Here is a 26130-nt window from a genome sequence, read left to right as displayed (position 1 = left end):
CTAAAGGTATCTGGCACTAAAACATTAGCAGCAGATCCTTCAGGTCCTGTCATCAGCTGGAGCTATAGATCAGACTTTTAACATCATCTCCTGCAGAATAAACCAGACAGATTATCCTCCTTTTGACTCTTGTTTGTTGGCAATTATTGAACTGACTGATTGAATTTTGAAGATATTTTTACAATTTAGCGATTTATTCATTTAACAATCAGGTAGCATGTGGAAGAACCACACACAGTCAGAACAGTCTAGACTAGATCTCATTTCAAATAATGCTGCAATTTGATTTTGTGGAACACCAGCTTGAAGTTAGCAAGGACTCTATCCAGATCAGTCAAATATGTCATGCATAGAGCAGACTCCAACTGACTGCTGTAGCAGAGTCTATGCTCATACATCTCTGGGCATCATATCGGTATTGAAACTTTTATTGTTAAAAACTGCAGTTGTGCCCAACAGGAAAATATGTGAATGCATTATAAATAAACTACTGTATAAGTGAACACACACATACACACACAAATACACAAACTGACCACAAATAGAGAACTATCTAAATAAATGAACACAGGATTTGGTTGACGATAGCATCACCAGCATGAAGGGTTTTTTAGTTTCTCAGGGTTTTGCTGTTGCTAAGAAATAATGAGGATGTCTCACTTACCTGGAAGTAACATGAAAGTTGTGCACACAGTGTTTCAAGATCCTATCAATACCATGGCTTTGACCAAAACTGGTGTTTCCACTGCAGGTAAATAAAGCTAATGTAGCAGAAGCAGGATTTTGGTAAAATGAGATTTTGGGATCTTATCTAACATGACCCATATCCATAACAGCAGTCCTATAGGAAATAATCTCATATATGCAGTTAAAATACAGTATAATATGTCTTGATGCATGCTCAATCGTCCAGGTAAGTAAATCTCCAAAAGTGGATTCTGTTCATCTGGACGTAGCGTTTTGTGGGAGAAACGTTTCGTCACTCATCCAAGTGACTTCTTCAGTCTCAGCTGACTGCAGGTTTCATCTTATAAACAGTACATTTGCATAATGACTGAAACCAGCCCAGTGAAGGAACAATGGGCTGGGAGGTCAGTTCCTTAATCTTAATTATGCAAATTCTCATGACCATTGATCAACAACCACTGACCCAAAGCCACTGACCCAAAGCCACTGATCAAAGCCCATGAGTTCACATGGGGCAGCAGTTGTGTGGTGGAATGAATGAGGACCCAAGATCCAGACGGCGGTGGAGATGCGAGTGAGATTTTATTTACAGTGAACAATAAACCAAGGTGAGGGCAGAACTGAACCTAAACTGAGAAAAACTAACAGACAAATCTGAAAACATAAGGGCAGCGGGGAATACACAGAGATGACACGAAGAAGGCTGGGCAGAGAGATGCAGAGTAACACTGACTTACACGGAGAAACACAAACGACATGACCAGGAACACAGGCAGACACACACTAAAAATACACACAAGGTAATGAGGGAATGACACACAGGAGGGGAGCACAGCTGAACCTAATTCACAAGACGAGACACAGACCTACAAAGTAAAACAGGAAACTCACAGACTGTTTTACAACACAAAACTCGGGGTCACGAACAGAGCACAGAGGGAAGACACAGGTGGGGATAATAAGACACGAGAACCAAACCTAAAGAATTAATACAAAATCAGAATAAACTACAAAATAATAACAATAAACTCTAAACACTGGGTCACGACTCAGGATCGTGACAAAACCAGAATGGATGCAAATCAGGTTTGCTCACTGCTTTGATTTATTAAGCTGCAGATGTTACACTGAGCTGTTTTTCTTAAATTAATGAGCCTTGTGGGTAAATGGTAAATGGCCTGTATTTATATAGCGCTTTTCTAGTCCCTAAGGACCCCAAAGCGCTTTACATATCCAGTCATCCACCCATTCACACACTGGTGACAGCAAGCTACATTGTAGCCACAGCCACCCTGGGGCGCACTGACAGAGGCGAGGCTGCCGGACACTGGCGCCACCGGGCCCTCTGACCACCACCAGTAGGCAACGGGTGAAGTGTCTTGCCCAAGGACACAACGACCGAGACTGTCCAAGCCGGGACTCGAACCGGCAACCTTCTGATTACAAGGCGAACGCCCAACTCTTGTGTATTGTGTATCAAAAACTACTACAGTATGAACAGATGCTCGCTGGTTACACCTTCGTGCTATTGAAATGGGATTTTTGGTACAGCGAGAAACAACTGACAGATTATAAAATTAATCTTTAGCTGTTTGGCACATGGACCACAATAAATGATAAACTGAAGCCTTATGGTATAGGGATTATAGTGTTAAGTGCTTGGGTGGTTTTCCAGAGAGGATTTTCTTAGAAATGTCTTGTAAAATTTCTAGTAAATCTTGCCATTTTTTACTCTAAAATTTGTAACTTTCCTTACTTCAAATTTCCTACTTTTTTCTTATAAATTTGCAACTTTCATCTTGAAGATTTGCCATTTTTTCCTTATACATTTGATAGTTTTCCCTCACAAATTTTGCATTTTAATGTAGAAAATCTTTTGAATTTCCCCCCACACCTGCCTCTTATTTTTTTCATACTTTTAGTAGCCCTTTGTAATAATAAAGCATATATAAGTACATGTGAAACAAAATGAAAAAAACAAAAACAAACAAACAACAACAGATCAGCGGCTGACTCAGTTTAAAACTAGAAACTAGAAATTATATTTTTAATGTGAGGAAACGCAGACAGTAGTTTCCCGCCTCTCCACGTCCTGTCTGCCACATTAGAGGGCCTGGCCTCAGACACTAAGATTAGCTTCAGGGTTCACTTACAAAGATGGGTTATTTAAAACAACTAGATATTGAAAACTTTAAGTCATGGAGAGGAAAACAAATTATTGGGCCATTCTTGCGATTTAATTGCATAATTGGCACAAATGGCTCAGGTAAGTAAAGTTTTTATTGGTGACGTGTTCTAGCTAGCTAGCTAATGGTAAATAATTGTTAAGCTAGCGGCTAGCCTGCGGAGTATATCTTTCTTTCTTTTTGGTTTGCTAAGTAAAGATACAATTTCTAAGTAGATGATGTAGTCCTAAGAACTACATCATCTACTTAGAAATTATATTTTTCATGTAAGGAATACAGAAAATAGTTAAACAACCTCTAAATCCCGCCTGTTATGTTAACAGACTTTGCCTAAAAAGTCAGGCTAGCTGTATGGTCGTCCTACCAGAGCTGGGTTATTTAAAATAAATTCATATTGAAAACTTTATGTCAATGATTTTAAATCATACTAGGTAAATCTAATGTGATGGATGCCCTAAGCTTTGTCATGGGTGAGCGGGTTTCTTCTCTCCGAGTCAAGCACTTGAAAGACCTGATCCATGGAGCTCACGTTGGTAAGCCCGTCTCCAACACTGCCAGGGTGGCCATGAGGTACTGCAGTGATAAAGAGGAAGAGACGGTCTTTTGTAGGATCATTACAGGTCAGTAGACTCTGCCAAGTTTTTTCTTACTTACATATTGCATATGCAAGGCCAAAAATAACAACGTAAATTAAAATTATAGCGAATAATGTGTATATTTGTTTATGCATGTTTTCATATATAATGATGGTCCTTTAATATAAGTTTACCACATTAATAACATTCAATATTTATCTAGGATAAGAGAATCATCTAAGAAAAAAAGATAATATAAACTGACAGCTGGGTGCTGACTCATAAAGAAGCCAGATTTATATGGAAAATGCTAATAAAGCAGCAACCACCTTTATTATCATGTACTGGCAATGATCAGATAATAAGCATACACAAAGTACACAGTTATAACTATTATACACCAGCATAGCATGATTAGTGATCTTACCTAATACTTATTATCCCAAGTGTTCCTTTAGTTGTGATTCACAGTGGTTACATTTTTCATAATTTGGTATAATGAGCAATAATTTGGATATGATTTTATTATTATTTATACTTTATTCTCACATGTAACTTAAAGAACCATTAAGACAGGAATGATTCGATTTTTTCCTAAAAATACAAAAAAATTGTATTTGTGGCTGTTGATAATTTTCCTTGTGTGATTTATGGAGGTTAAGTGTTTTGTTTGATTTTTAGAAGTAATCAGGTTTTTGGCACCCAAGGCTGATTCATGTTTTACCTCAGGATACAGTTTTTAATCCAATCATTTTCATTTGATATCTGTTGTATTTTTCAGGGGACTCCTCTGAGTATCACATTAATGGCCTACGTGTCACTTTTGCCAAGTATGTGGAGGAGCTTGAGAAGATTGGCATTTTGACTAAAGCTCAAAACTGTCTGGTGTTCCAGGTAAAGTGCCAGAGCCTTGCACTTCACTGATTTACTGAAAGTCAACATGAAAAAAATTAACTTTGCCAGATTTGTTTGCTGTAGTGTTTTTTTTTTGTCAGTTTTCACATTATAGCTGTGGTGACTGCAGTATTGTACAACAAACTGAAAAATATGCCCCAAAGTGTTTGTATTTACCATATAATGGCATATTTTGTGGTGCAGGGATTAGGGTCAGTGATTTACAAACAATAAGAAGTTAATTAACACATAACCAGTCAAATATAACACGCTAAAAATACTTACTCAAACATAGAAGATTGCTAACAGTAAACTGTTACATTAACCCTTGCATTAATCCTTAGATGCACGAGAGACTGGACCCTACACTCTTCCATAAGTGGGTCTGCTTTTTTTCTGTGGCTCAGTTGTGGCTTTTGTCACCCACACCTTCCCATTGCTTCAGTGATCGGGGTTTGCAGTTGGGGGCAACTTTCCAGTTGACTTCTCATATGTGGTGTGACAAGCTCCTTTGAGAGCTCAGTGAGGAAGGCCTGCCATGCTGTGGTGATGCCGTTCTTTAATTCAGGGTGCTGAGCCATGAAAAAGGTGTAGGCACTGGTATCTACACCTCCTTTGGGCTTGTTGTAGAATGTGATAAATTATGTTTTTCCTCTTTCTGGTATTTTCATCCACCATTTTGTTGTGATCATCATGCTGAGGACTCATAGCCATACAGCTATTCCTTTCTTGGTGATGTAGCTGACCATGCAAAGGTTTGAGTGTAAACTCTGTGCTGTAAACCTCCCTGGACTCGGAAACCTTCATCTTAGGAAGGATGTCTGCCTCGTTCTATTGTAGAGTCCCCACAATAGTGTCTGCAGCAGACACTGTGGAAGAGGCACACTGGAGAAACAGTTATCTGTGGTGATGTTGTCTCTTGTATTTCGCAATTTACTGCACAAGTGCTGGACAATGTTTTCCCCTCAGATTCTTCTTACCTTCTTCCCCTGTTTGTAAACCATTCCAAGTATTGCACAGGGGATGCATGCATCATAAACCCAGAAGATCATTAGGCTATACTTAATGGGCTTGTTTGGCATGTACTGTAGAAATTTGAACCTAACCCTGAATGGCACAAGCTGTTCATCCACAGTGACACTCAGACAAGGATTGAATCCTTATCTGAATGCTGAATGTGTAGATATGTGTAGACATTGCATAAAAGCAAGCTCACCAGGCCATTTGCATCTAATTGTTAATAAATAACTAAATGTGAGAGTTTTTTTTAACTGGCACTGTTGGTAAGAGATGTCTTACAAAGATTGTACTCCGCTTGCTTCTCACCAGGGGGCAGTGGAGTCCATAGCTTTGAAGGACCCAAAGGAGAGAACCAAGATGCTGGAATCGATCAGTCAGTCCAAAGAATATGCTGCAGAATACAACAAGAAGAAAGAGGCCCTGCTGAAGGCCAAAGAAGACACTCAGTTTCACTTTAACAAGAAGAAATCTGCTACTGTCGAGAGGAAACAGGTGTCTCAGGAAAAAATAGAGGTAGCATACCAAGAAATTATTTTTCTCTATTCTGTCATGCTTCTACATCCCCAAATGTGGAGTCTCTAGATACATGCGCCTACAAATGGCATAAGTGTGCCTGACAGCAGATAGATTATAATGTCACAAACACCCCAAAAGTCTCAAATGATGTTGAAGAACAGTTTTCCTCTCCCAGTCTAAACTTGTGAGATCTAATGGGGTGTTCACATCCTTGCAAATTCACGTTTTCCCTGGTATTACCTGTGTGAATTCATTTGCGTTGGAAACATCTTCATAGTCACCATTACCAAGCCAACATTACAATGAGGAGTAAAGCTAATTGTTGAATCACTCCATTTAACATGACCAGGTTTTACCCAAAATTTCTCCAATTATCCATGAAGCCCATATTTAGACACCACTCAGAAGGCAGTTATAAGGAGAGCATAGAGCTCAAGATGTCACTAGAGAAAACTACAGAGTATGGCAATGATTTAGCAGAATTACACACCGACTAATTTTAGTGACCTTGGATTGATGCAGTGTGTCATCACTCCCAATGTGAATTACAGTCTTGTAGGGCTGTGTGATATGACCAAAATCTCATATCCCGATATAAGACATTTATCGTCCCAACAACAATATATATCACAAAAATGTTACATCTTCTGTAAATTCTGTGAATCTCGGGCAACTTGACTTGCGTGAAGTGTTTTCAGCTGGGCGTTGTGTACCTGGAGTCGAGTGTTAAATAAGTTGAAACGGCCGCAATTTTCTTTGTGAGTACGTATTACACGGTGTGCTGCGGGGAAAAGCCTGTTCTAAGGTTTATTTTTTTTAGCACCTGACGGTTCTTTTTAGCTTCTCGTCTGTAAACACTCTACATACTATTTCATGTGATTCAATTTCTTTTGAAAAATCTCAAAAGGATCATCAGCTTTATTGTGAAAGGTTTATGTGGAAAATAAACAACGACAACGCATAAAAACAGTCGCTTGTCCTTCCGTAGTGTGGTTATATTAAATATAAGAGAAAGATAGAAGTTTAAGAAATTCTACAGTGACCATCAAAACGATGAAAAAATGTTGCTGTAAACGGTTTATTTTGCGACACCACGAAACAAACGATAGCATAAAATGAAACGATAGACGTTTTCATATCGTCAACCGATATATATCGATATATCGAACGGCCCTACAGTCTTACCAAATCCACATTTAACCTTACCCAGCCTGCTCTGGCCCCATGAATACAGTCAGGTATGGTTGATAGAATCTCTACCTCCATGTTTCTGAGAATAGTTGCCAATAAACAGTTTTTTCGATCCGATATATGAGAGGGTTAGTGATGTTCCGCGGGCCTTTGCGTCAGAATGACAGTGAGTTGCCGTTATTCATCTTTGCTCATATTTCCAGGCACAGAAATACCAGGCACTGTTGGATGAACTTCACCAAAGCCGCCTGCAGCTGAGCCTCGCTGAGCTCTACCATAATGAGCAGGGGATCAGTGCTCTTAGTGACACCCTGAAGAAGAGACAGGAGGCTGCAGCTGCAATGAACAGTAAACTGCTGATTGGGGAGCAGACAGTCAAAACTCAAAAGAAAGAACACGGACGGCTCACAAGAGAGCAGCAACACATTGACAAAGAGATCTGGTGTGTTAGTTTTCGTATATGGCTTCAAATTTGAAGGTCTATAAATGGATGCATTATATTTTCATTTCACTAATTTTGTTTTCATTTACAGGAAAGCCACTGGTGACACCTTTTTAATCCAAATCAACTCAGATATAATTAAAAATCTGTTATTAAATTAAGTAAACTGGAAACATTCTTTCACACAGCACACAGGAGCAAATCCTGTCCCAGTCTCGGTCCCAATACATAAAAGCGAAAGTGAACACGTCTCATCACGTAAAGAAGGCTGAGGATCTCCGTGATGCCCTGAAGAAGAGTCAGAGGATGTTTTCAACCAAAGAGCAGGAGCTGGAAGAGCATCAGCAGGAGATTTCTCAACTTAAGAGGTCCTGGAGGAACTATGAGAAGCAGGTCCAGGAACAGGGAGCTGCCCGTGGAAGAGACATTGAGCTCGACATGGATCAGGTCTGTTAGATTTCATTCCTGCTAATTTTTGTTTGAAGTGTCGGGTACTTTTCACTACACCATGCCTTAAAAGAAACAATAACTGGAGATAAATTATCTGAATTTTAGGAGCGGGACTATACCTCCCAGCATGCCCCTTCCGGTTCTCGATCTATATATGACCCCCGGCTCTACAAGCTGTTGTTCTCGTTTTCATGCCCCATCCTCCCTTTTTCAATTCTTTCACTTCTCATTAGTACAGCACTGGCGGTGACTCACTTCCCCAAACGGCAGCCTCAATTCATGTTCAAGTCTTCTGCCCTTATCTACTAAAAATGCTGTCAAACCTAAAATGAGGATGTGGGCCCGGCTGGTGAAGTAACATTTAAAAGTTATAGTTATATAGGGACTCTGTTATGATTATTATTTTTTTTTTATGCTACAGTCAGAGCGATACAAAGAGCTGAAGGAGCTTGCCTTGAAGCAGGGGGCTGTCCTCAGCCAGCAGGCAGAGAAGCTTCACTGGGAGGTGAAAGCAGACTGGGTAAAGATAGCCTTTGATGAGCGCAGAAAGAAGGAAGTTGAGGTACTTTCTATGACACAGTTCTTTTTGTAGCATTGATATATTTAAATCAATAAAATAGCTGTTCAGTCTAATCTTACCTCTGTTTCACATCACAGAACGCTATCAAGTACAACCAAACACAGCTGGAAGATTTGACATGCAGAGCAGAGAAGCTAGAGGAGTACACCAAGACCTGCAAGTATGTTGTGTTTAGCTCAACCACTAAACGCTAAAAGGAAGTTGTGCTGTTTTTGTTCTTTTTTTTTTTCACTCTCAGCGAGGTGTTAATATATGTTGTATAGTTGGTCGTTAGATATATATATGTTGTTTTGAAAGCACTGTATGCCTCAGGTCATCCCTTGAGGAGTACCGGCAGCAGGAGGAGAGCCTTAGTGCAGAGCTGCAGCGGGGCCACCAGCGTACTAAGGAGGTGAACCAGGAGCTGAATCAGGTGATGGAGGAGTTGGGGAATGCCTGTTTGGACAAACAGGAGAACAAAAGGCAGCTGCAGCACAAAGAGCTGCTAGAAAAGCTCCGCAGACTCTACCCGGAAACTGTGGTGAGAAGCAGTAAATAGTGAGGCTGCAGCAATTCCCCAAAACTGTGGTTCGGGACATAACACCTAACGTACCTTGTTCTTCTTAACACTAGCACTGCCTGTACAATTTTCTTAACTAATTTGTGACACGTGCTGTTTCAGTATGGCCGTCTGTCCGACCTGTGCAGCCCTATCCATAAGAAGTACCAGCTGGCTGTCACTAAGGTGTTTGGCCGCTACATGAATGCAATCGTCGTAGCATCAGAGAAAGTAGCCTGCGAATGTATCACTTTCATCAAGGAGGAGCGGAGGGGACGCGAGACGTTTCTTCCCATCGACAACTTGATTGTAAGGGAAAAATCAAGCTGTGCTTTCTAAATCATAGCTTGACTTTTTGGGTTTGTTAAAAATGGAAAACCTTATAAAAGGCCCTGAGAAATAATGGTGTAGTTCAAGTAGACCAAGTAGTATAAATTTGTCGTTCCTAACATCACTTCTGTGTGCACAGCTGAGTCCACTGAACGAGCGACTGAGGGAGATGCCTGGTGCCAAGATGGTGGTGGATGTTGTGCAGGTTATTGCTACCACAGTTGCTACCCAGCTGAGGAAAGTGGTGCAGTTTGTCTGTGGTAACACTCTTGTGTGTGAAACAGTCAAAGAAGCCAGGAGTATGGCCTTTGATGGACAGGAACGCTTTAAGGTAAACTTTCCTCTTTTGAGATCCACTAATTTGAGACGGAACCATAAAAAAATTTAATCTGTCACGTCTACTCTAGACAGTGTCTCTTGAAGGGACAATGTTTGAAAAGTCAGGCGTAATCTCCGGAGGCTCCAGCAACCTGCGAACTAAAGCTCGCTGCTGGGAAGAGAAGGACGTGTTGCAGCTGAAGGAGCGCAAGACCCAGCTGACCACTGAGTTACGCGTGAGTCACACTAAGTGCTCTCCTTATTCTCTGTTTTCTGCCTCCTCTCCTCCTCCTTTGTCCTCTTCCCTTTGACGTCTCAGTCCATTATTTGAAGGATGTCTCAATTCTTATAATACATGTTAATTGAGGGAACGCTAGCTGGAGGAGCTGTGAACACAGCAATAATAATCTACTCTGATATCCTTTGCAGACGTTTTTCAAGCATGCAGAGATGTTTTAGGACTGGGACATGAAAACCAGAGAACAGAGCAATTAAATATTTAAAGATAGATGATAATTTCAGTAGTCACTGGGATATTACATTTGGTTGCTGATACAACCAAATTTTGTCTTGTGGGGGAATAAAGGATTATTCTATTACAACCAGGAGAACTGATAAATATACTAAACTACCAGCTTAACAAGTAGGCACTCCTCTCACTATGTGTTTGAAATCTGTGAGCATGTGTTAGTGCAAAGAAAAGGAATTTAGAACTCTGAAATATAATAAATTGTTGTATTTTTTGTTGTTGTTTTGGTTTATACACACTGTATTTTATGCACAGGAATCAAGTTGTGTTTTGGTTATGTAACAGGATTTGATGAGGCTGAAGAGAAAAGAGCTGGACCTGAAACAGATCGTTGCACAGGCTCAGGGTGCTCAAACCCGGCTCAAATACTCCAAAAATGACTTGGAAAACCTTCAGAAGAAAAATATCCCTAAATGCCAAGCGGTATGATCTGATATAAAATGTTCTGGACTGCCACAATCATTCTAAGTTTAGAGACTTAATAGGGCGCAAAAGTGTTTTTCACACAGGTGTTGAAATCATCTGAGCTTACAGTTTCTTGGTATTTACTCTGTCATATGTTTTCAGGACATTTCTTGTCTGGAGAGTGAATTGGCAAACCTGGACTCTCAGATTCAGATGCAGATGGAGAGTGTGAAGACAAAAGAGGCAAAGATTAAGGAGATCAGAGACAAGCTTGACCAGGTGCTGCTCTCAACATATCATGACTTAGATTGAAATGTTTGCCGTTGAACTTCTGTTGCAAGTGAATTCATTGTTGGAGAAATTTCTTTGTCTCTGAATTTTCAGTTTTTCAGTATTTTTAATCAGTAAATCCTAACAATTGACAGAACTTATAACTTTTGCAGTGTTTTGTGCTGGCTTCATGAATGTTGGCCCATTTAATTCTTAACACTGTAAAGTGATTTAGACTTTTACAAAAGCAAAATGGAATTTGAAGTGTTCAGTGAGTAACTTTATTAACGGTCTGCTAGAATGGTGGGTTTCCAAATACAGTGTTTGTCTTGTGGCTGGTTACACTTGCACATATCGGATGTTGTATGGATCCTCTCTATTCTCTGTATTTAGATAGAAAACTTGGTGTTTTCTGACTTCTGCGCTGAGATCGGAGTGGACAGCATCAGACAGTTTGAGCAGGAGCGCTTGAAACAGCAGACAGAGCTTGATAAGAAACGGTACTTCAGTCACACACCAGTATTTTCTGTGTCACATGACGAACTTTAAAAGCCAAATCTTTAATGGGTTTTTATGATAAACAACTCAGGCTGGAGTTTGAGAGTCAACATGCCCGCTTAAATACATGCATTGAATATGAACAAAAACAGCTTGAGCAACAGAGAAAGAAGGTCCAAAAACTGGAGGACACTATCAGTAAGGAAGAGAAATTTATGACTGAGCAGAGAAAGGTAAGTCTCAGTTTTTTATGTTGTTATAAAGCACATGACAAACATTCATAGCAATATATTTTCCATCCATCCCATTCTCCCCTTCTTATCCTTGGGGGGGGTTTCCCAGCTGTCTTAGGGCGAGAGGCAGGTTACACCCTGAAAAGGTCACCAGTCTGCCACAGGGCTTACACATACAAACAGACAACCCTACACACTCAACATTCAGAGTTACCAATTAACCTAACCCCACTAATTACATGTCTTTGGATTGTGGGATAAAGCCAGAGTACCCGGAGAGAACTTACGCAAACACAGGGAGAACATGCAAACTCCACACAGATTAGCCCCGGGGTGATGGTGAACTTGATATCAGGACCTTCTGGCTATGAGGCAACAGTGCTGGTTACTTCTGGTTATTTCTGGCTGTTGCCTTTGTGGATCTTAAGTTCGATTTTTGCAGATTTTTCAACCAAGCGCTCGTTTTCCCTTCCAGGAAGAGCAAAAGTTGTTGGCAGTGGTTGAGGAAGGTCAGAATAAGCTACTTGAGCACAAGAACAAGCTTTTAGCTAAGAAAAGTGAGGTGGCTGCTGCCAAGGCTGAGCTGGATCAAAAAACTCAAGTCCTTCAAGAGATGAACAGGTAACATCTCTGCAATGCTTCTAGTGCCACTGTTTTTGACATTTTGTGCAGTTATTACTGTCACCATTTGCACCACTGCTGATTGTATTGATTGTTGTGTTGCTGTGAGGTTTCCCGTTTGTTAGGTAGCAGAAAAGTTGCATCTAACCCACTACAGTTGCTGATATGCCTTTATTTCTGTTATTTAAAAAAGTATTCTGTTTTTGATGCATTTAAGTAATTTTTTCCATCAGTAATATACATGAAATGAGTTTCTTTGAGCTTTGTTTCCAGTAACAATAATGTGTTATAATTGGCTGTTTTCTCTCCACCATCACTCCCAAAACGTTCCCTTCTTCCTAAGCAACCTAATGACATGAGTTACCATATAAGTCCATGTCAAAACTTGACTTGTGTATCATGTTTTGTCATGGACTCTGTTCTCTGACTTTATTTCTTTTTATTTTGCCAAATAGGGATTTGGCGAAGCTTCAGCGAGAGGTGATGACAACAGAGACGGCTATAGAGCAAAAGCGCTTGACTAGACACAACTTGTTGCTGGCCTGCAAAATCCAGAACCTGCCCATCAGCCTGTTGTCAGGGAGCCTGAATGAAATCAGCGAGGTGCAGGTAGGACACAGAGATGTTTGGTATCTACTCTGACTTGACTGATCATTCCTGTCCTGGACTGTTTATCAAATTCAGCTCAAATTTTAATTTGAAAGAAAGGTTTAAAGTACTGTAGTGTTGGTATAGATGATCATTGATTTGTCCGGTCTATGCAGCTGGACACAGATTCTGAAAGCACTACAGCCACCATGGACATCTATGAGAGAGAGGCACGACTAGTCATTGACTACTCTGAGCTGGAGACAGAGCTCAAGGTGAAAAACAGGGCAGCATACTTATTCTCTATTGGTGTTCTTTGGTTATAGAACCAGCAAGTATCACCCATTGTGTATGGTCAGAATTTGCAGGCTGAGCAGGAAGTAGAGGCCTCCCTGGAGAACCTGAGGGAGTCAGTTTCCTCCATAGAGGCAGCGCTGCAGCGCACCACTGCCCCTAACCTGAAAGCACTGGACAAAATGAGGGAGGTGAAGGACAAGTTACAGGGAGTGAAGGAAGGTATTTGTATGAATCTGTTGAGTTTTTCACCTCAAACTGAAACAGCTGGTGCAATATAAACCCATCAGGCATAACATTATGACCACTGACAGGTGAACTGAATAAAACTGATTATTTAATGGGAGCAGTGAACATTTTGTCCTCAAAGCTGACGTGTTACAAGCAGGGAAAATGGACAAGTGTAAAGATTTGAGCGAGTTTAGCAATTGTGATGGCCAGACGACTGGGTCAGAGCATTTCCAAACCTCCCCGTCTGTAGTGGTCAGCATTTATCAAAAGAAGGAACAGTGATTGCTGAAAACCTTAAGGTGTCAGGATTCTTGGTCGCATCTTGGTGGCAGATACAACTGCACAACTTCAGGGGTCAAGTGGAGTTCATTCCTCGACAGGTTAGGGCTACATTGCATGCAGAAGGAGGGAGAACAACACAATATTACACAAGTGCTCATAATGTGATATCTGATTGGTGTATTTCTACAATCAGCAGAACCAGTTTATCTATACGTTTATATTGTTTTCATAAGATATTCAAACTGTTTATTTGATTAATTAATGAACAGAGGACTGCTTCTGTCTAAGCAGACAGATTTTTCATGTTGAAATTCATTTATTCCCACGGGTGCATTTTGCATGTTATAGTGTGTTAAGTGAAGCACCTGGACTGATGATTAAGCTTCCTCTTTCTGTCACTCAGCCTTTGAAGCCAGCACTAAAGCAGCCAGGAAGTGTAATCAGGAGTTTCAGCAAGTCAGATCCCAGCGCCTGCACCTCTTCAGTCAGTGTTTTGAGCACGTGTCTGTCATAATCGATCAGGTCTATAAAAGAATTTGCAGGAACAACAGCGCCCAGGTGAGACAGACAAACCTCACTTTGATGTTTTTTCTTCAATTTTTACATTTTCGTTGTTCTTTTCTCCTTCAACGTTTGTTTGTAAAATGTGTTTAATTACTTCTCCGTATGCGGAACAAAAACAGTGAATTTTGTATATATTCATATTGAATATGTATTATGTTGTATATAAGTCTTCAGTGATGATTTACTATACATTACACTGTATACAGGAAACAGTATATATAAGAATACAGTGGCTTGCAAAAGTATTCGGCCCTCTTGAACTTTTCCACATTTTGTCACATTACAGCCACAAACATGAATCAATTTTATTGGAATTCCACTTGAAAGACCAACACAAAGTGCTGTACACGTGAGAAGTGGAACGAAAATCATACATGTTTCCAAACATTTTTTACAAATAAATAACTGAAAAGTGGGGTGTGCGTAATTATTCAGCCCCCAGAGTCAATACTTTGTAGAACCACCTTTTGCTGCAATTACAGCTGCCAGTCTTTTAGGGTCTGTCTCTACCAGCGTTGCACATTTAGAGACTGAAATCCTTGCCCATTCTTCTTGGCAAAACAGCTCCAGCTCAGTCAGATTAGATGGACAGTGTTTGTGAACAGCAGTTTTCAGATCTTGCTACAGATTCTCGATTGGATTTAGACACCAGACAGGTCAGGGATAAAGTTATTGAGAAATTTAAAGCAGGCTTAGGCTACAAAAAGATTTCCCAAGCCTTGAACATCCCACGGAGCACTGTTCAAGCAATCATTCAGAAATGGAAGGAGTATGGCACAACTGTGAACCTACCAAGACAAGGCCGTCCACCTAAACTCACAGGCCGAACAAGGAGAGCGCTGATCAAAAATGCAGCCAAGAGGCCCATGGTGACTCTGGACGAGCTGCAGAGATCTACAGCTCAGGTGGGGGAATCTGTCCATAGGACAACTATTAGTCGTGCACTGCACAAAGTTGGCCTTTATGGAAGAGTGGCAAGAAGAAAGCCATTGTTAACAGAAAACCATAAGAAGTCCTGTTTGCAGTTTGTCACAAGCCATGTGGGGGACACAGCAAACATGTGGAAGAAGGTGCTCTGGTCAGATGAGACCAAAATGGAACTTTTTGGCCAAAATGCAAAACGCTATGTGTGGCGGGAAACTAACACTGCACATCACTCTGAACACACCATCCCCACTGTCAAATATGGTGGTGGCAGCATCATGCTCTGGGGGTGCTTCTCTTCAGCAGGGACAGGGAGGCTGGTCAGAGTTGATGAGAAGATGGATGGAGCCAAATACAGGGCAATCTTGGAAGAAAACCTCTTGGAGTCTGCAAAAGACTTGAGACTGGGGCGGAGGTTCACCTTCCAGCAGGACAACGACCCTAAACATAAAGCCAGGGCAACGAGGGAATGGTTTAAAACAAAACATATCCATGTGTTAGAATGGCCCAGTCAAAGTCCAGATCTAAATCCAATCGAGAATCTGTGGCAAAATCTGAAAACTGCTGTTCACAAACGCTGTCCATCTAATCTGACTGAGCTGGAGCTGTTTGCAAAGAAGAATGGGCAAAGATTTCAGTCTCTGTGCAAAGCTGGTAGAGACAAACCCTAAAAGACTGGCAGCTGTAATTGCAGCAAAAGGTGGTTCTACAAAGTATTGACTCTGGGGGCTGAATAATTACGCACACCCCACTTTGCAGTTATTCATTTGTAAAAAATGTTTGGAATCATGTATGATTTTCGTTCCACTTCTCACGTGTACAGCACTTTGTGTTGGTCTTTCACGTGGAATTCCAATAAAATTGATTCATGTTTGTGGCTGTAATGTGACAAAATGTGGAAAAGTTCAAGAGGGCCGAATACTTTTGCAAGCCACTGTATATCTACTGGCATATATCAAAGTTTCTCTCCTGCTCTGATTTCCTCATGAAGGGCATTTAGTACAGTTGAATATATGTGATCCAGCACAAGCTAAACTGGACATAATTTTCGTTAACTTGAGCATTTTAGAAGCTGTTACCTTAAATAATAAAACCTCATTAAAAATTTAGGCTGTCTGTGATTTGTGCTCCAGGCCATTTTGAGTGCAGAAAATCCAGAAGAGCCGTACTTGGGTGGCATCAACTACAACTGTGTAGCACCAGGGAAACGCTTCATGTCCATGGACAACCTGTCTGGTGGAGAAAAAGCCATCGCAGCCCTTGCTTTCATATTCGCCATACACAGGTAACACTGAAGTCACCCCATGGTAGAATACATGAAAAATGTGTTACATATATTAAATGTATTCTTTTCAGTGAATTATAGTTTAAGGTCAAAGAAAACCCTGTTTTTTTATTTTAATAAATGTATGTCGCTTGTTAAGCTACAGAATAATCATGTTAAATAATAAACTACTATTGACCAAAATAATGTGATTATGGTTTTTGAGCAGCCCTAGTGATCAGTATTTGATTATGTTGACTGACACAAAGTGATGCCATATTCCTGACCCACGTTCCTAGTATACTGTGTCTGTTCTGTTTCCTTCTCTCAGCTTCCGGCCTGCTCCTTTCTTAATCTTGGATGAGGTGGATGCAGCCCTGGACAACACTAACATTGGAAAGGTAAGAGTCAAGCTGCATAAACATTCACTATTAATATCCACCACTGGGACAACCCAGTATCCCGGCAAAACGTGTAATAGACACACCAGTCCACCGTGTCTATTTCACGCTTTGCCTTTCAAGACGTGAAATCGACACGGTGGACCAGTGTGTATATTACATGTTTAGGCGTGATTTGGAGTTGGCTGGAAACTATTAATATATTGATTATATCCATTGATCAACCTCAGGAAAAAGTGTCACCAATCTTCTCCATGATTGTGGTTGTGGGTACGGAACTTGACCCACAGATACACACTACTGGTACTCTTTGAATAGTAGCCTGTCAGACTGAAGACTAGATTTAAAGGACTATTCAGTTTGGCACAGAAGCACCTTAATGCAGAACTGTTTGACCTGCACTGTGGATGGGACATAATTATGCTAATAACTTATTCTTAGTTGTAAGAAGCAGTGACATAAGCTGGTGTTGGATTGGGGGATTGGATTGGGGGCTTCTAATAGAAAGGGATGCACTGCAGCAGGAGAACCATGTATTATTATTCAGATTATATTATTTTTGTATATTTACCAAATACATTTTGCCTACTGCATTCTGAAAGGAAACTTTTGTGGGCGATATATCAAGTGCAAATATTCACTGTCTCCAGGTGACCAGTTTCATCAGAGAGGAGTCCAGGGAGAACATGCAGATCATCATCATCTCTCTCAAGGAGGAATTTTTCTCCAAGGCAGACGCTCTGCTGGGCGTCTATTCAGATGTAACATAGCTTTCATTAATTATGAAAATTAGTGAAGAAGTTTAAATTCCTACAATGCCAGGCAATAGAGTCATTATTCTTTTGTGTTTGGCAGTTTGATGAATGCATGTTCAGCTGCGTTCTGACCCTAGACCTGCGTCCCTATCCTCTGGTTGAAGATGACAATGGGAAACAGACTGACAAAGAGACCAGCTCCGACAAAAGGCAGGATTGAGCTTTACAGGAATCAGCTGCATGAAGCCATTATGTTTTCTTCTTGTCTAGTGGCCTGTTGCATTGTTTAATGGATGTGGTTGTTTCTTAGTGTTCTTCTATTTTGACTACACAGAGGAACTGTCCAGACTAAATGTGCAGGCAGTGGAGTTATCTTGGATATCAAATGATGAGCTTTATGTTTGACTGTTTTAGAGTCGTTCTTGTTCTTTAAAGTAATTGCAATTCACTGAATATTTTTTTTTCAGATAAATTTTGACCTCAAGTTATGTTTATGAGAAGGTTGTGTGTTTTAATTTGCTTACAAAGCAACGTTTTTAACTGAGGTGAAAAATGAAAGAAGAAGAAAAAACCCTTCATATAAAATGTAGCAACCACACATTACAGCCTTTGAAGGACTGTGTTTATGTGCTTGTTCTCCCATTAGGCACTTTGAAGTTATTGGTGTAAATGTTACCACTGAAGTTGGAAAATGCTCTGTTCATTAAATCCACCAAGTTTAATAAGTGTGATGTGTTGCTGTTATATTTTCAGCCTTTTTTAAAAAGTGTTTCCCATTTAAATGCAACAAATTCTGCTTTACTACCCATTACCCAGTACCATTGTGGATTGAGTTATGATAAAAGCATAATATCGTTGTTTTATATTATTTGCCATGTACAAATTACAGAGCCCATGAAGGTGCATAAGGTGATATTACCCAAACTCACAGAGACAAAAAGTAAACTCAAAAAACACAGCTTTATTGCTGGCGTGGGACACGAAAAACAATACTAAACTAAACTAACGAAAGCACAATGAGCCACAGGGAAAAAATCACACAGCTATGAGGGAGGACGCAACACTGACAAAGAGAAACATGGGACTTAAATACACTGAGGGATAACGAGGGGGAATGAGCCACAGGAGGAGAGCACAGCTGAGAGTAATTAGGCAGGACGAGGCAAGGGAAGCAAAACTAGAAACATTAACATAGGACAGACTGTGAAAGTAAAACAGGAAACACACTGATGGAACTCAAGATATGTAAACTTAACAGACTGGGGAGACAGAACATAAGGACCTGAAACATGGAACAGAAAGGCACAGTAGATACAACATGAACATAACGCCACAGGGGAAGAGTAAAACAAAATGCAGGAACACAGGACCTCTTTCAAAATAAAATGGGAAACATAATGAAACGCAAACATGACAACATAAGAAACACAGACATGAAGCACATGAAGGACAAGGGAGACTTAACGGGGTTGGATACACAAGGGGAATCTAATAACAAATGAACTTAGATAACCTAATGAACAAAATAAACTTAAAACGCTGGGTCAAAAGACCCAGGATCATGACAGATATTTTGTCTACTGCAGACAAATTATTTGTGCTAATAAGATGTAGTGTAGAAGATACTGTGATATCAACCTCCTGACCATCTGTCGCCTTAATATGCAAATAACTTATTATGTATGCACAGGATAGATACAGTCATAACATAATTTTAGTGCTAAATTGAATTTAGGATGCACACAGCTACCATATAATTGAGAACACAGCAATGTGTTTTATATTTTTGTGATTCACTGAAATTCTTGCTGATTCAACATTAAGATACAATTTACTGTAGATATTAAAAAGTAGCAAAGTGTTAAAGACTCCATACTGCATAGCTTGAAAAGCAATGAGACCTGGTTATAAAAAGATCTTAATAATAGTGAGGTGGAAGTAAAGGTTGTAGCTGAGTAGCTGAGTTATTTCTGTGATGGCTGTTTGCATCTGAAAGTATTCACAGTAAACTACAAAATAAATAACTTGAAATAAAAAATAGCACTTTGTAGGGGCTCCACTGACATTTTTTGTTGAGATACAGTCTTGTTTACGCAGAGCCTTAGACATAAATATACGTACAATAAGGCTGTATATGCGACCTGGCCACCAGTAGGGGGCGGTAATATTGAGCACTTTACAGCTAAGAAGCAGACCCCGTGATCACTATTTACGGAAGTGTATCCTCGTTTCGAATTGAAGTCTGCTCACAGGCATTTTTGTTGTGCTGTCATGCAGATATTTCTTAATTATTCAGAGCTAAATCGCTACATTGAAAAACATTTGCTCGGGATTCATTTATCAAACGAGCTTCCGGTAACCCCGTTTGTAACACATCCTAGCTGGCAATTAGTAGCTAGCCTAAACCGGTGAGCCCACAGCCCTTTTACTTCCTCTGGTCCTACATACTTGGTCCGTTTGTAGACCGTATGAACTCTGCACAAACTGGTTTTTAGCAGGAAACTCCAGTTTTTGAAAACGTTAACTGAAGCTAACTGCTAGTTTGCTAACCTAACGTCAGCACCATGGGAGCGGAACAGAGCGGAGATGCGGAGCACAAACATTCCGATTACAGCTCATCAGGTAAGACTGTCTGCCGTGGTGGTTTTCTCTGTTAAGGTTAGTTTTAATGAAAAGTAAACCGAGCTGAGGTTAGGATTATATGTCAAGCCACCTCCACCAACAGTCATCGGTATTACAAATCCTATTTGCGTTCACCCTCCAGTAGTAGCACCACTACTAGTAGTATACATATAATAATGAAAGTCCTGCTGTCAAATTGTGTGGGTACTGAGCTTTTTAAAAGTTACACATATTCCACATGTGCTGTGCTTCAGATTTGGTTTTCATTACATTTCTGTCGTTGCAGTGGTGCCATCTCCAGCAAAACAGAAGGCAAAGATGGATGATATTGTGGTTGTGGCTCAGGGGACTCAGTCAATGCGAAATATCCACAACGACCCAGATGTCATCAAGCTTCAGGAGATACCTACATTTCAGCCGCTTTTGAAAGGTAACGTTTAAGTCTCCGGAGTGCTGTCACGGATTTTTGTTTGGCACTTTAAGAGACTGTAAAAGAGGATCTGGGTATAGGGTTTTAGTGGCGGGTGCTCATATTAAATATGGCCAGAGTTTAAAACAAGCAGTATACCACCCGGTGTGCTGCTGCATGGTGGAGTAAACACAGGGCAAGATTGACTCATGTCCCATACCCAAGTCAGTTTTGGACCGATTTCAATTAAATGAAATAAAAATACAGTACCAGATCTTTGCATTCCTATTTACAAGGACTGATGTTGTGCCAAAAAAGTGATTTCTGTGTTTCTTATATCTTAACTTATATTGGTAAATACATGGTATGTTTATAATTACCTTAATTTTACTACATGTGTAAAGTGTAAAGTAAAGTGTGCGTGTTAGTCCCCATAGGGAAATAGTTCCTCTGCATTTAACCCATTCACCCAGTGAAGCAGCGGGCAGCCGCCAGTGCAGCGCCCAGGGAGCAGTGTGTAGGGACGGTACCTTGCTCAGGGGTACCTCAGGGTAGCCGTTCAGTGGAGTCGAACCCCCGACCTTCCGATCATAGGGCCACCACTCTACCTACTGAGCTATCCCTGCCCCCTTTGTAGTTAATCTAGTTCTTTTTGGTGACCCAAAGTATGTTTAAAGAACTATAATGATATATTTGATACATGTCTCAACTCTGAATATTTTTATATATTTTATTTATTGTTTACTCTATTTAATTTGTAAAATATGTGTACACACACACACACACACACACACACACACACACACACACGTAGAAAAATATTTAGTATACACATCCAGAAATGCATATACTATTATATATTGTACATATATTTATTAGTTTCAGATGTAGCCATTCTTGTATTTTGCTTGTTTACATTATTGTTTTTTGCACAACTCTGTTGCTTGTGAAGCTCGCACACAAGAATTTCACTCACATGTGCTGTACCAATGTACCTGCACATGTGATGTGACAATAAAAGTGATTTGATTTGATTTGATATTTGTTACAATTTCTCTCTCTTAAAGATATATAGATAGATATAGAGGTTGCACAGGTGGTCCAACTCCTCCACGTTGGTTCGTCAATACGTGCCTTTGCCAGAGGGTTTGCTGTGTTTCCCAGCACAGTCTCAAGAGCATGGAGGAGATTCCGGGAGACAGACTCTTACTCTAGGAGAACTGGACAGGGTTGTAGAAGGTCCATAACCAATCATTACTGCCAGAGCTGCAAAATAACCTCCAGCAGGCCACTGATGTGAATGTCTCTGAAAAAACAATGCGAAACATACTTCATGATGGTAGCCTGAGGGCCCAGCATGTTCTAGCGGGCCCTGTGCTTACTGCTTGGCACCGTTGGCCATTAAATACCCGAATTGGCAGGTCCATCTCGTAGTGTACCTGCTCTCATCTGTGAAAAGATGAGAGCAGGTACACTCCGAGTGCATGTGACAGCAACCTCACTCCCATTGGGTATCGGAATAAAATCCTTGGACTCACTGTCAGACCCTACGCTGGTGCACTGGGTCCTGGAAATAATTGATGTAAATAACAGAATATGCATTTAAATGCATCCGTAGCACAATATATGACCTATGTTGTATTTTTACATTTATCAAGTGGCAGCAAATCCAATTTGGTGCAATGTACACGTTAGCTGAAATACATAGACTGCATAGTGACCACAGTTTTTATTTAGTTATTTATTTTTTGCTTGATTGAAAAATAGAAAACTAAATAACTTCGCACTGCAACATTAGCTGTAAAGGCAGTGTAACAGTGTTTGGATTTCTGTGATCACCTGAGGTACGCCTTCATTACTCTCTTCAGATGTTTTGTCTGGCATCCTTCTTTTCAGTTTTCACATGTGCTGAGTTTTCATCTTGATTCCAATCAGTTCATTTTAAAATTCTGTGTAGTGGAGCTGAATGCCGCTGCAACCTATTAGCACTGTGTTAGAAGGCTGATAACCAAAGTTCCTGTGTAGGCACACTCCTGAAATAGCAGCCTGCAAAGCTCTGTCACATCCTGTGCATTGCTAATTACTGTAATTACCAAGTGTTACACTGTTGTCAAGTGTTACCGTGTTCCTGCATGTTCAAGTAAGTCATTTTTTGGCTTTTCTCTCCACAGGAGTGCTGAGCGGCCAGACGTCACCCAGCAGTGTGTGTCTTGAAAGGTTGGACACCGCTCAGGTTCTGCAGCTCTGCATCCGGTACCAGGACCACCTACACCAGTGTGCTGAGGCTGTGGCTTTCGACCAGAATGCTCTTGTAAAGAGGATCAAAGAGGTAAGACTGTTTTTAAGTCCTTAAATAACTATATTAACTACATGGGATGTAAACACATTTTGTACCAGTACCATAAGCACTGCTGGCTGTTGTCACAGGCTGGCTGCTCTCTCTACAAGGGCAGATTTTTACTCCAGATTCTCTTTGTGACGCAGCACCAAAGGGATTTCCGTCTCCTCCCAGGACTGAGCCGTTTATCTCTTGCTTGTTGGGTGCATGTGTAAACCACTACACTATGGAGCCACTCACAAAGACCACAAACATGTTTAAATAAACTCAAAATATCCCAATTAAATATACAATATACAGTTAGATGGAACAAGTCTGCAGGGTGTGCACTTGCTAAATGGTAGGTGTGGAGGGTGTAAAACAGAAAGCACTAAGAATAGGTCAGGGAGAAGACCAGGTGAGGAGAATGAGGCCATTCTGCAGATTTGACCTATAGCCATATAATCTCCATTAACTCAGTTGTGGGTGGGAATAGTCTGTTTTACTTAGAAAGTTTCCTAACTGAGAGAAGTGACTCAAATGTCCACAGGGCAGCTGTATTAAGAGCTGGACAGATTCCCTAAATACTCGGGAAAGGAGCCTCTGTGCTTTCTTTATTACCTCCTTTAACTAAAGACACAGTGGAATGTTCTTAATGAATAGATAAACAGTAATGCTGAACCACAATTCAGTGCAAGCACACAGCTGCTCACAAAAACAATAAACATGTACAAGTCTGTGCATTAAAATAAAATTGGGCCTCCTTATCAATCTAAAATTGTTACATATCGTAGAAGAAAAATGAAAAGAATATAAATAAATAATCAAATTAAAAGGACATTTTGGTTTTTTTCACCTCTGTTTCCTCTATATTATTATTTTTATATTATTATTATTTATATATATATTATTTATATTATTATTTTTATATTATTATTATTTATATATATATTATTTATATTATTATTTTTACTCAGTTGTATATAGTATTTGTATTTGTATTCTATTTTTATCTTATTGTATATTTATTTTATTTTATTCTACTGTATATAGTATTTTATTTTATTCTATTCTGTACAGTTGTGTACTGTATTTATTCTTATTGTATTCTAATTTTTGCCTCATAACTTTTGCACTGTCCACTTCCTGCTGTGACAAAACAAATTTCCCACGTGTGGGACTAATAAAGGTTATCTTATCTTATCTGTTTTTCTGCAGATGGACATGTCGGTGGAAACCTTGTTCAGTATAATGCAGGAACGCCAGAAACGGTATGCCAAGTACGCCGAGCAGATCCAGAAGGTCAACGAGATGTCCATGATCCTGAGACGCATCCAGATGGGAATCGACCAGACGGTGCCGCTGATGGAGCGCCTCAACAACATGCTGCCTGAGAGTGAACGCCTGGAGCCCTTCAGCATGAGGCCTGATGGGGAATCCGCCACCAAGTAGACTCTTGAAAATAAACACAGCTGCTTCCTACCTGAGTCTCCGTGCAACTCTCCATCCAGGAGGAACAGCAGCTCTGTCCAGCTGGAGAGAATCTAAGACTTGTAACATTTAAAGAGGCCTGCAGCTTGGCTGTGTGCGATTGCAGCTGCTTGGGTTCGTTCTCCAAGTCACAAACAATTATGTGTATTCTTTTATTTATTGCAGCCGGGTTTGCTGAACACACATGCCAGTAATCAATAGATCAGCAAATACATTTTCACACCTGCAAGCTATCCTGATCAATAACCTTCTGGGTGCATTCATAGGTACACGTGACACGTGACCCAAGGGAATCAAGCTGGGAGTTGTTGAGATGTTTTGCATGTTTTAAAGATTCTGATATGAATGTGAGCAACATAAAAACATCTAAAGCTGCTGATCTGGAGGTTTGTGGACAGCCTCCTAACACTTGCCACCTGCTCCATAATTTGTGATGCGTTAGTTTTGGATCGTTACAAATGTGTGTTTGTAATCATGATGTTTGAGTTACTTTGTCATCATATCCCATCCTGGAAGTGCTTGTGTGCATTCTTTGCAATGTTAAAATTTCATTTTGGGATATAAAGAGCAAAAAGAAGTATTATTGCATAATGAGCATCGAAATTGTGCAGTGGAAGTAAAATCAGAAATCTTGTGTACTTGGGTTTTTGTGGGAAGGAAGACCTTAAATGGATGCTTTTGCTTGAGCAGCTGTGACAAGCCTGTTCACAATCAAAATATGTGAAAAATAGAAAGTTTGGACTGTATATAGACGCTGATAGCTCAGGTTTCGTAAGGAAGGATAAAAACACGTAAATTGAGGTGGACACAAAACATTTGGATTCTGACTTCTGTTACAAAAAAGGCTTTCAGATCACTGCACCAAATGTCAGCATTAACTTTGACTGTTGGTCTGCACACCAAAGGTTTACATGCTGACCTGTTAATAAGCAGAAATGTAATAACAGTTTGCTATATTTTGATCTCTTTGGGGAAATTGATCAGGTTAACTTGATGGCTTCATCTACTGAGTAGTTGCCATGTTCGCTACCCTTACAGGGGATGGATTTGGGATTTTATGTGGTTTCATGTTCACTGCCTCTATTCTTTTTAAGAAGAGAAAGCAGAGAAAAAAGCTGTCAAGAAGACGTGCCCGTGTAACATGCTCTCAACAATTTATTTTCTATTAGGTAGAAAATAGACACTTTTTCTCTTCTTGATGCATCACTGACCTTTGTGTGTGTGTAAATGCCAGTAAAACTAATTTAGAAATTGGCTTTAAGGTGGCCCTGAACACTTTGCAGCAGCTGTAGTGAGGACATGTTGGTCCACTAGGTGGTGCATGTATAACACATTTCACTGGCTGAGTGTCTCATTGCCCATAAACAGCTGTTTGAGTGTGGATGTTAGGACTTGAGAGTGAATGATTGTTAGCTTGTACATGCTCACTGTCACTGTAAAAATAAATAAAACAGCTTTCTCCTGCGAGGCCACCTGTTTTTATTTTTCATTCCTTGTGTCAGAGCTTCATTTGTGGTTAGAACAGAGTTTATAACACACTGATTTATGTCATATCCTTTTTAACAGTGATGGATGCTCATGTCTAACAGCAATGAAAACCTCAAGTTAAGATTAAAGCTTAGCTGCCCTCACTGTGCAGCCCTAGTGTTTTATTTACCCTGATCAACATTTGTAGTGCTTTAGAGCGATAACATTAGTTGAATCT

General features: G+C 40.2%; 2 protein-coding genes across 2 annotated transcripts; both read left to right on the top strand.

Annotated features, from left to right (window-relative positions):
• The first annotated feature begins 2749 nt into the window (after window positions 1–2749).
• Window positions 2750–18311, top strand: smc1b (structural maintenance of chromosomes 1B). The gene is made up of 25 exons (XM_086299507.1): window positions 2750–2953; window positions 3305–3493; window positions 4230–4342; window positions 5672–5875; window positions 7273–7511; window positions 7700–7958; window positions 8383–8523; window positions 8619–8701; window positions 8854–9061; window positions 9203–9388; window positions 9549–9740; window positions 9817–9963; window positions 10542–10679; window positions 10824–10940; window positions 11325–11431; window positions 11521–11662; window positions 12138–12283; window positions 12739–12892; window positions 13048–13146; window positions 13231–13387; window positions 14082–14236; window positions 16300–16451; window positions 16762–16831; window positions 17482–17592; window positions 17687–18311. Exons 1-25 carry the CDS (start codon window positions 2845–2847, stop codon window positions 17804–17806), a joined length of 3738 nt encoding a protein of 1245 aa, XP_086155633.1. The 5' UTR covers window positions 2750–2844; the 3' UTR covers window positions 17807–18311.
• A 1454-nt stretch (window positions 18312–19765) lies between these two features.
• Window positions 19766–25895, top strand: borcs5 (BLOC-1 related complex subunit 5). The gene is made up of 4 exons (XM_086299506.1): window positions 19766–20208; window positions 20495–20638; window positions 22789–22946; window positions 24153–25895. The coding sequence occupies exons 1-4, from the start codon at window positions 20151–20153 to the stop codon at window positions 24384–24386; spliced, it is 594 nt and encodes a 197-aa protein (XP_086155632.1). The 5' UTR covers window positions 19766–20150; the 3' UTR covers window positions 24387–25895.
• Window positions 25896–26130: the final 235 nt, after the last annotated feature.

This window comes from Aulonocara sp. 'chitande type north' Nkhata Bay, linkage group LG7, assembly GCF_057382095.1.
Source record: "Aulonocara sp. 'chitande type north' Nkhata Bay isolate Kocher_YH1m ecotype deep benthic linkage group LG7, A_spYH_male_GT1.1, whole genome shotgun sequence".
Lineage (NCBI taxonomy): Eukaryota > Metazoa > Chordata > Actinopteri > Cichliformes > Cichlidae > Aulonocara > Aulonocara sp. 'chitande type north' Nkhata Bay.
This window is presented reverse-complemented; position numbering and strand designations above follow the sequence as displayed.

Bases quoted from the DNA above. Each gene is read 5' to 3' on its own strand.
- borcs5 (XM_086299506.1), top strand. From the start codon at position 20,151: ATGGGAGCGGAACAGAGCGGAGATGCGGAGCACAAACATTCCGATTAC. The intron at 20,639-22,788 runs GTAACGTTTAAG...TTCTCTCCACAG, and splicing joins ATTTCAGCCGCTTTTGAAAG to GAGTGCTGAGCGGCCAGACG. The intron at 22,947-24,152 runs GTAAGACTGTTT...GTTTTTCTGCAG, and splicing joins TTGTAAAGAGGATCAAAGAG to ATGGACATGTCGGTGGAAAC.
- smc1b (XM_086299507.1), top strand. From the start codon at position 2,845: ATGGGTTATTTAAAACAACTAGATATTGAAAACTTTAAGTCATGGAGA. The intron at 7,959-8,382 runs GTCTGTTAGATT...TTTATGCTACAG, and splicing joins TTGAGCTCGACATGGATCAG to TCAGAGCGATACAAAGAGCT. The intron at 8,524-8,618 runs GTACTTTCTATG...TTCACATCACAG, and splicing joins GCAGAAAGAAGGAAGTTGAG to AACGCTATCAAGTACAACCA.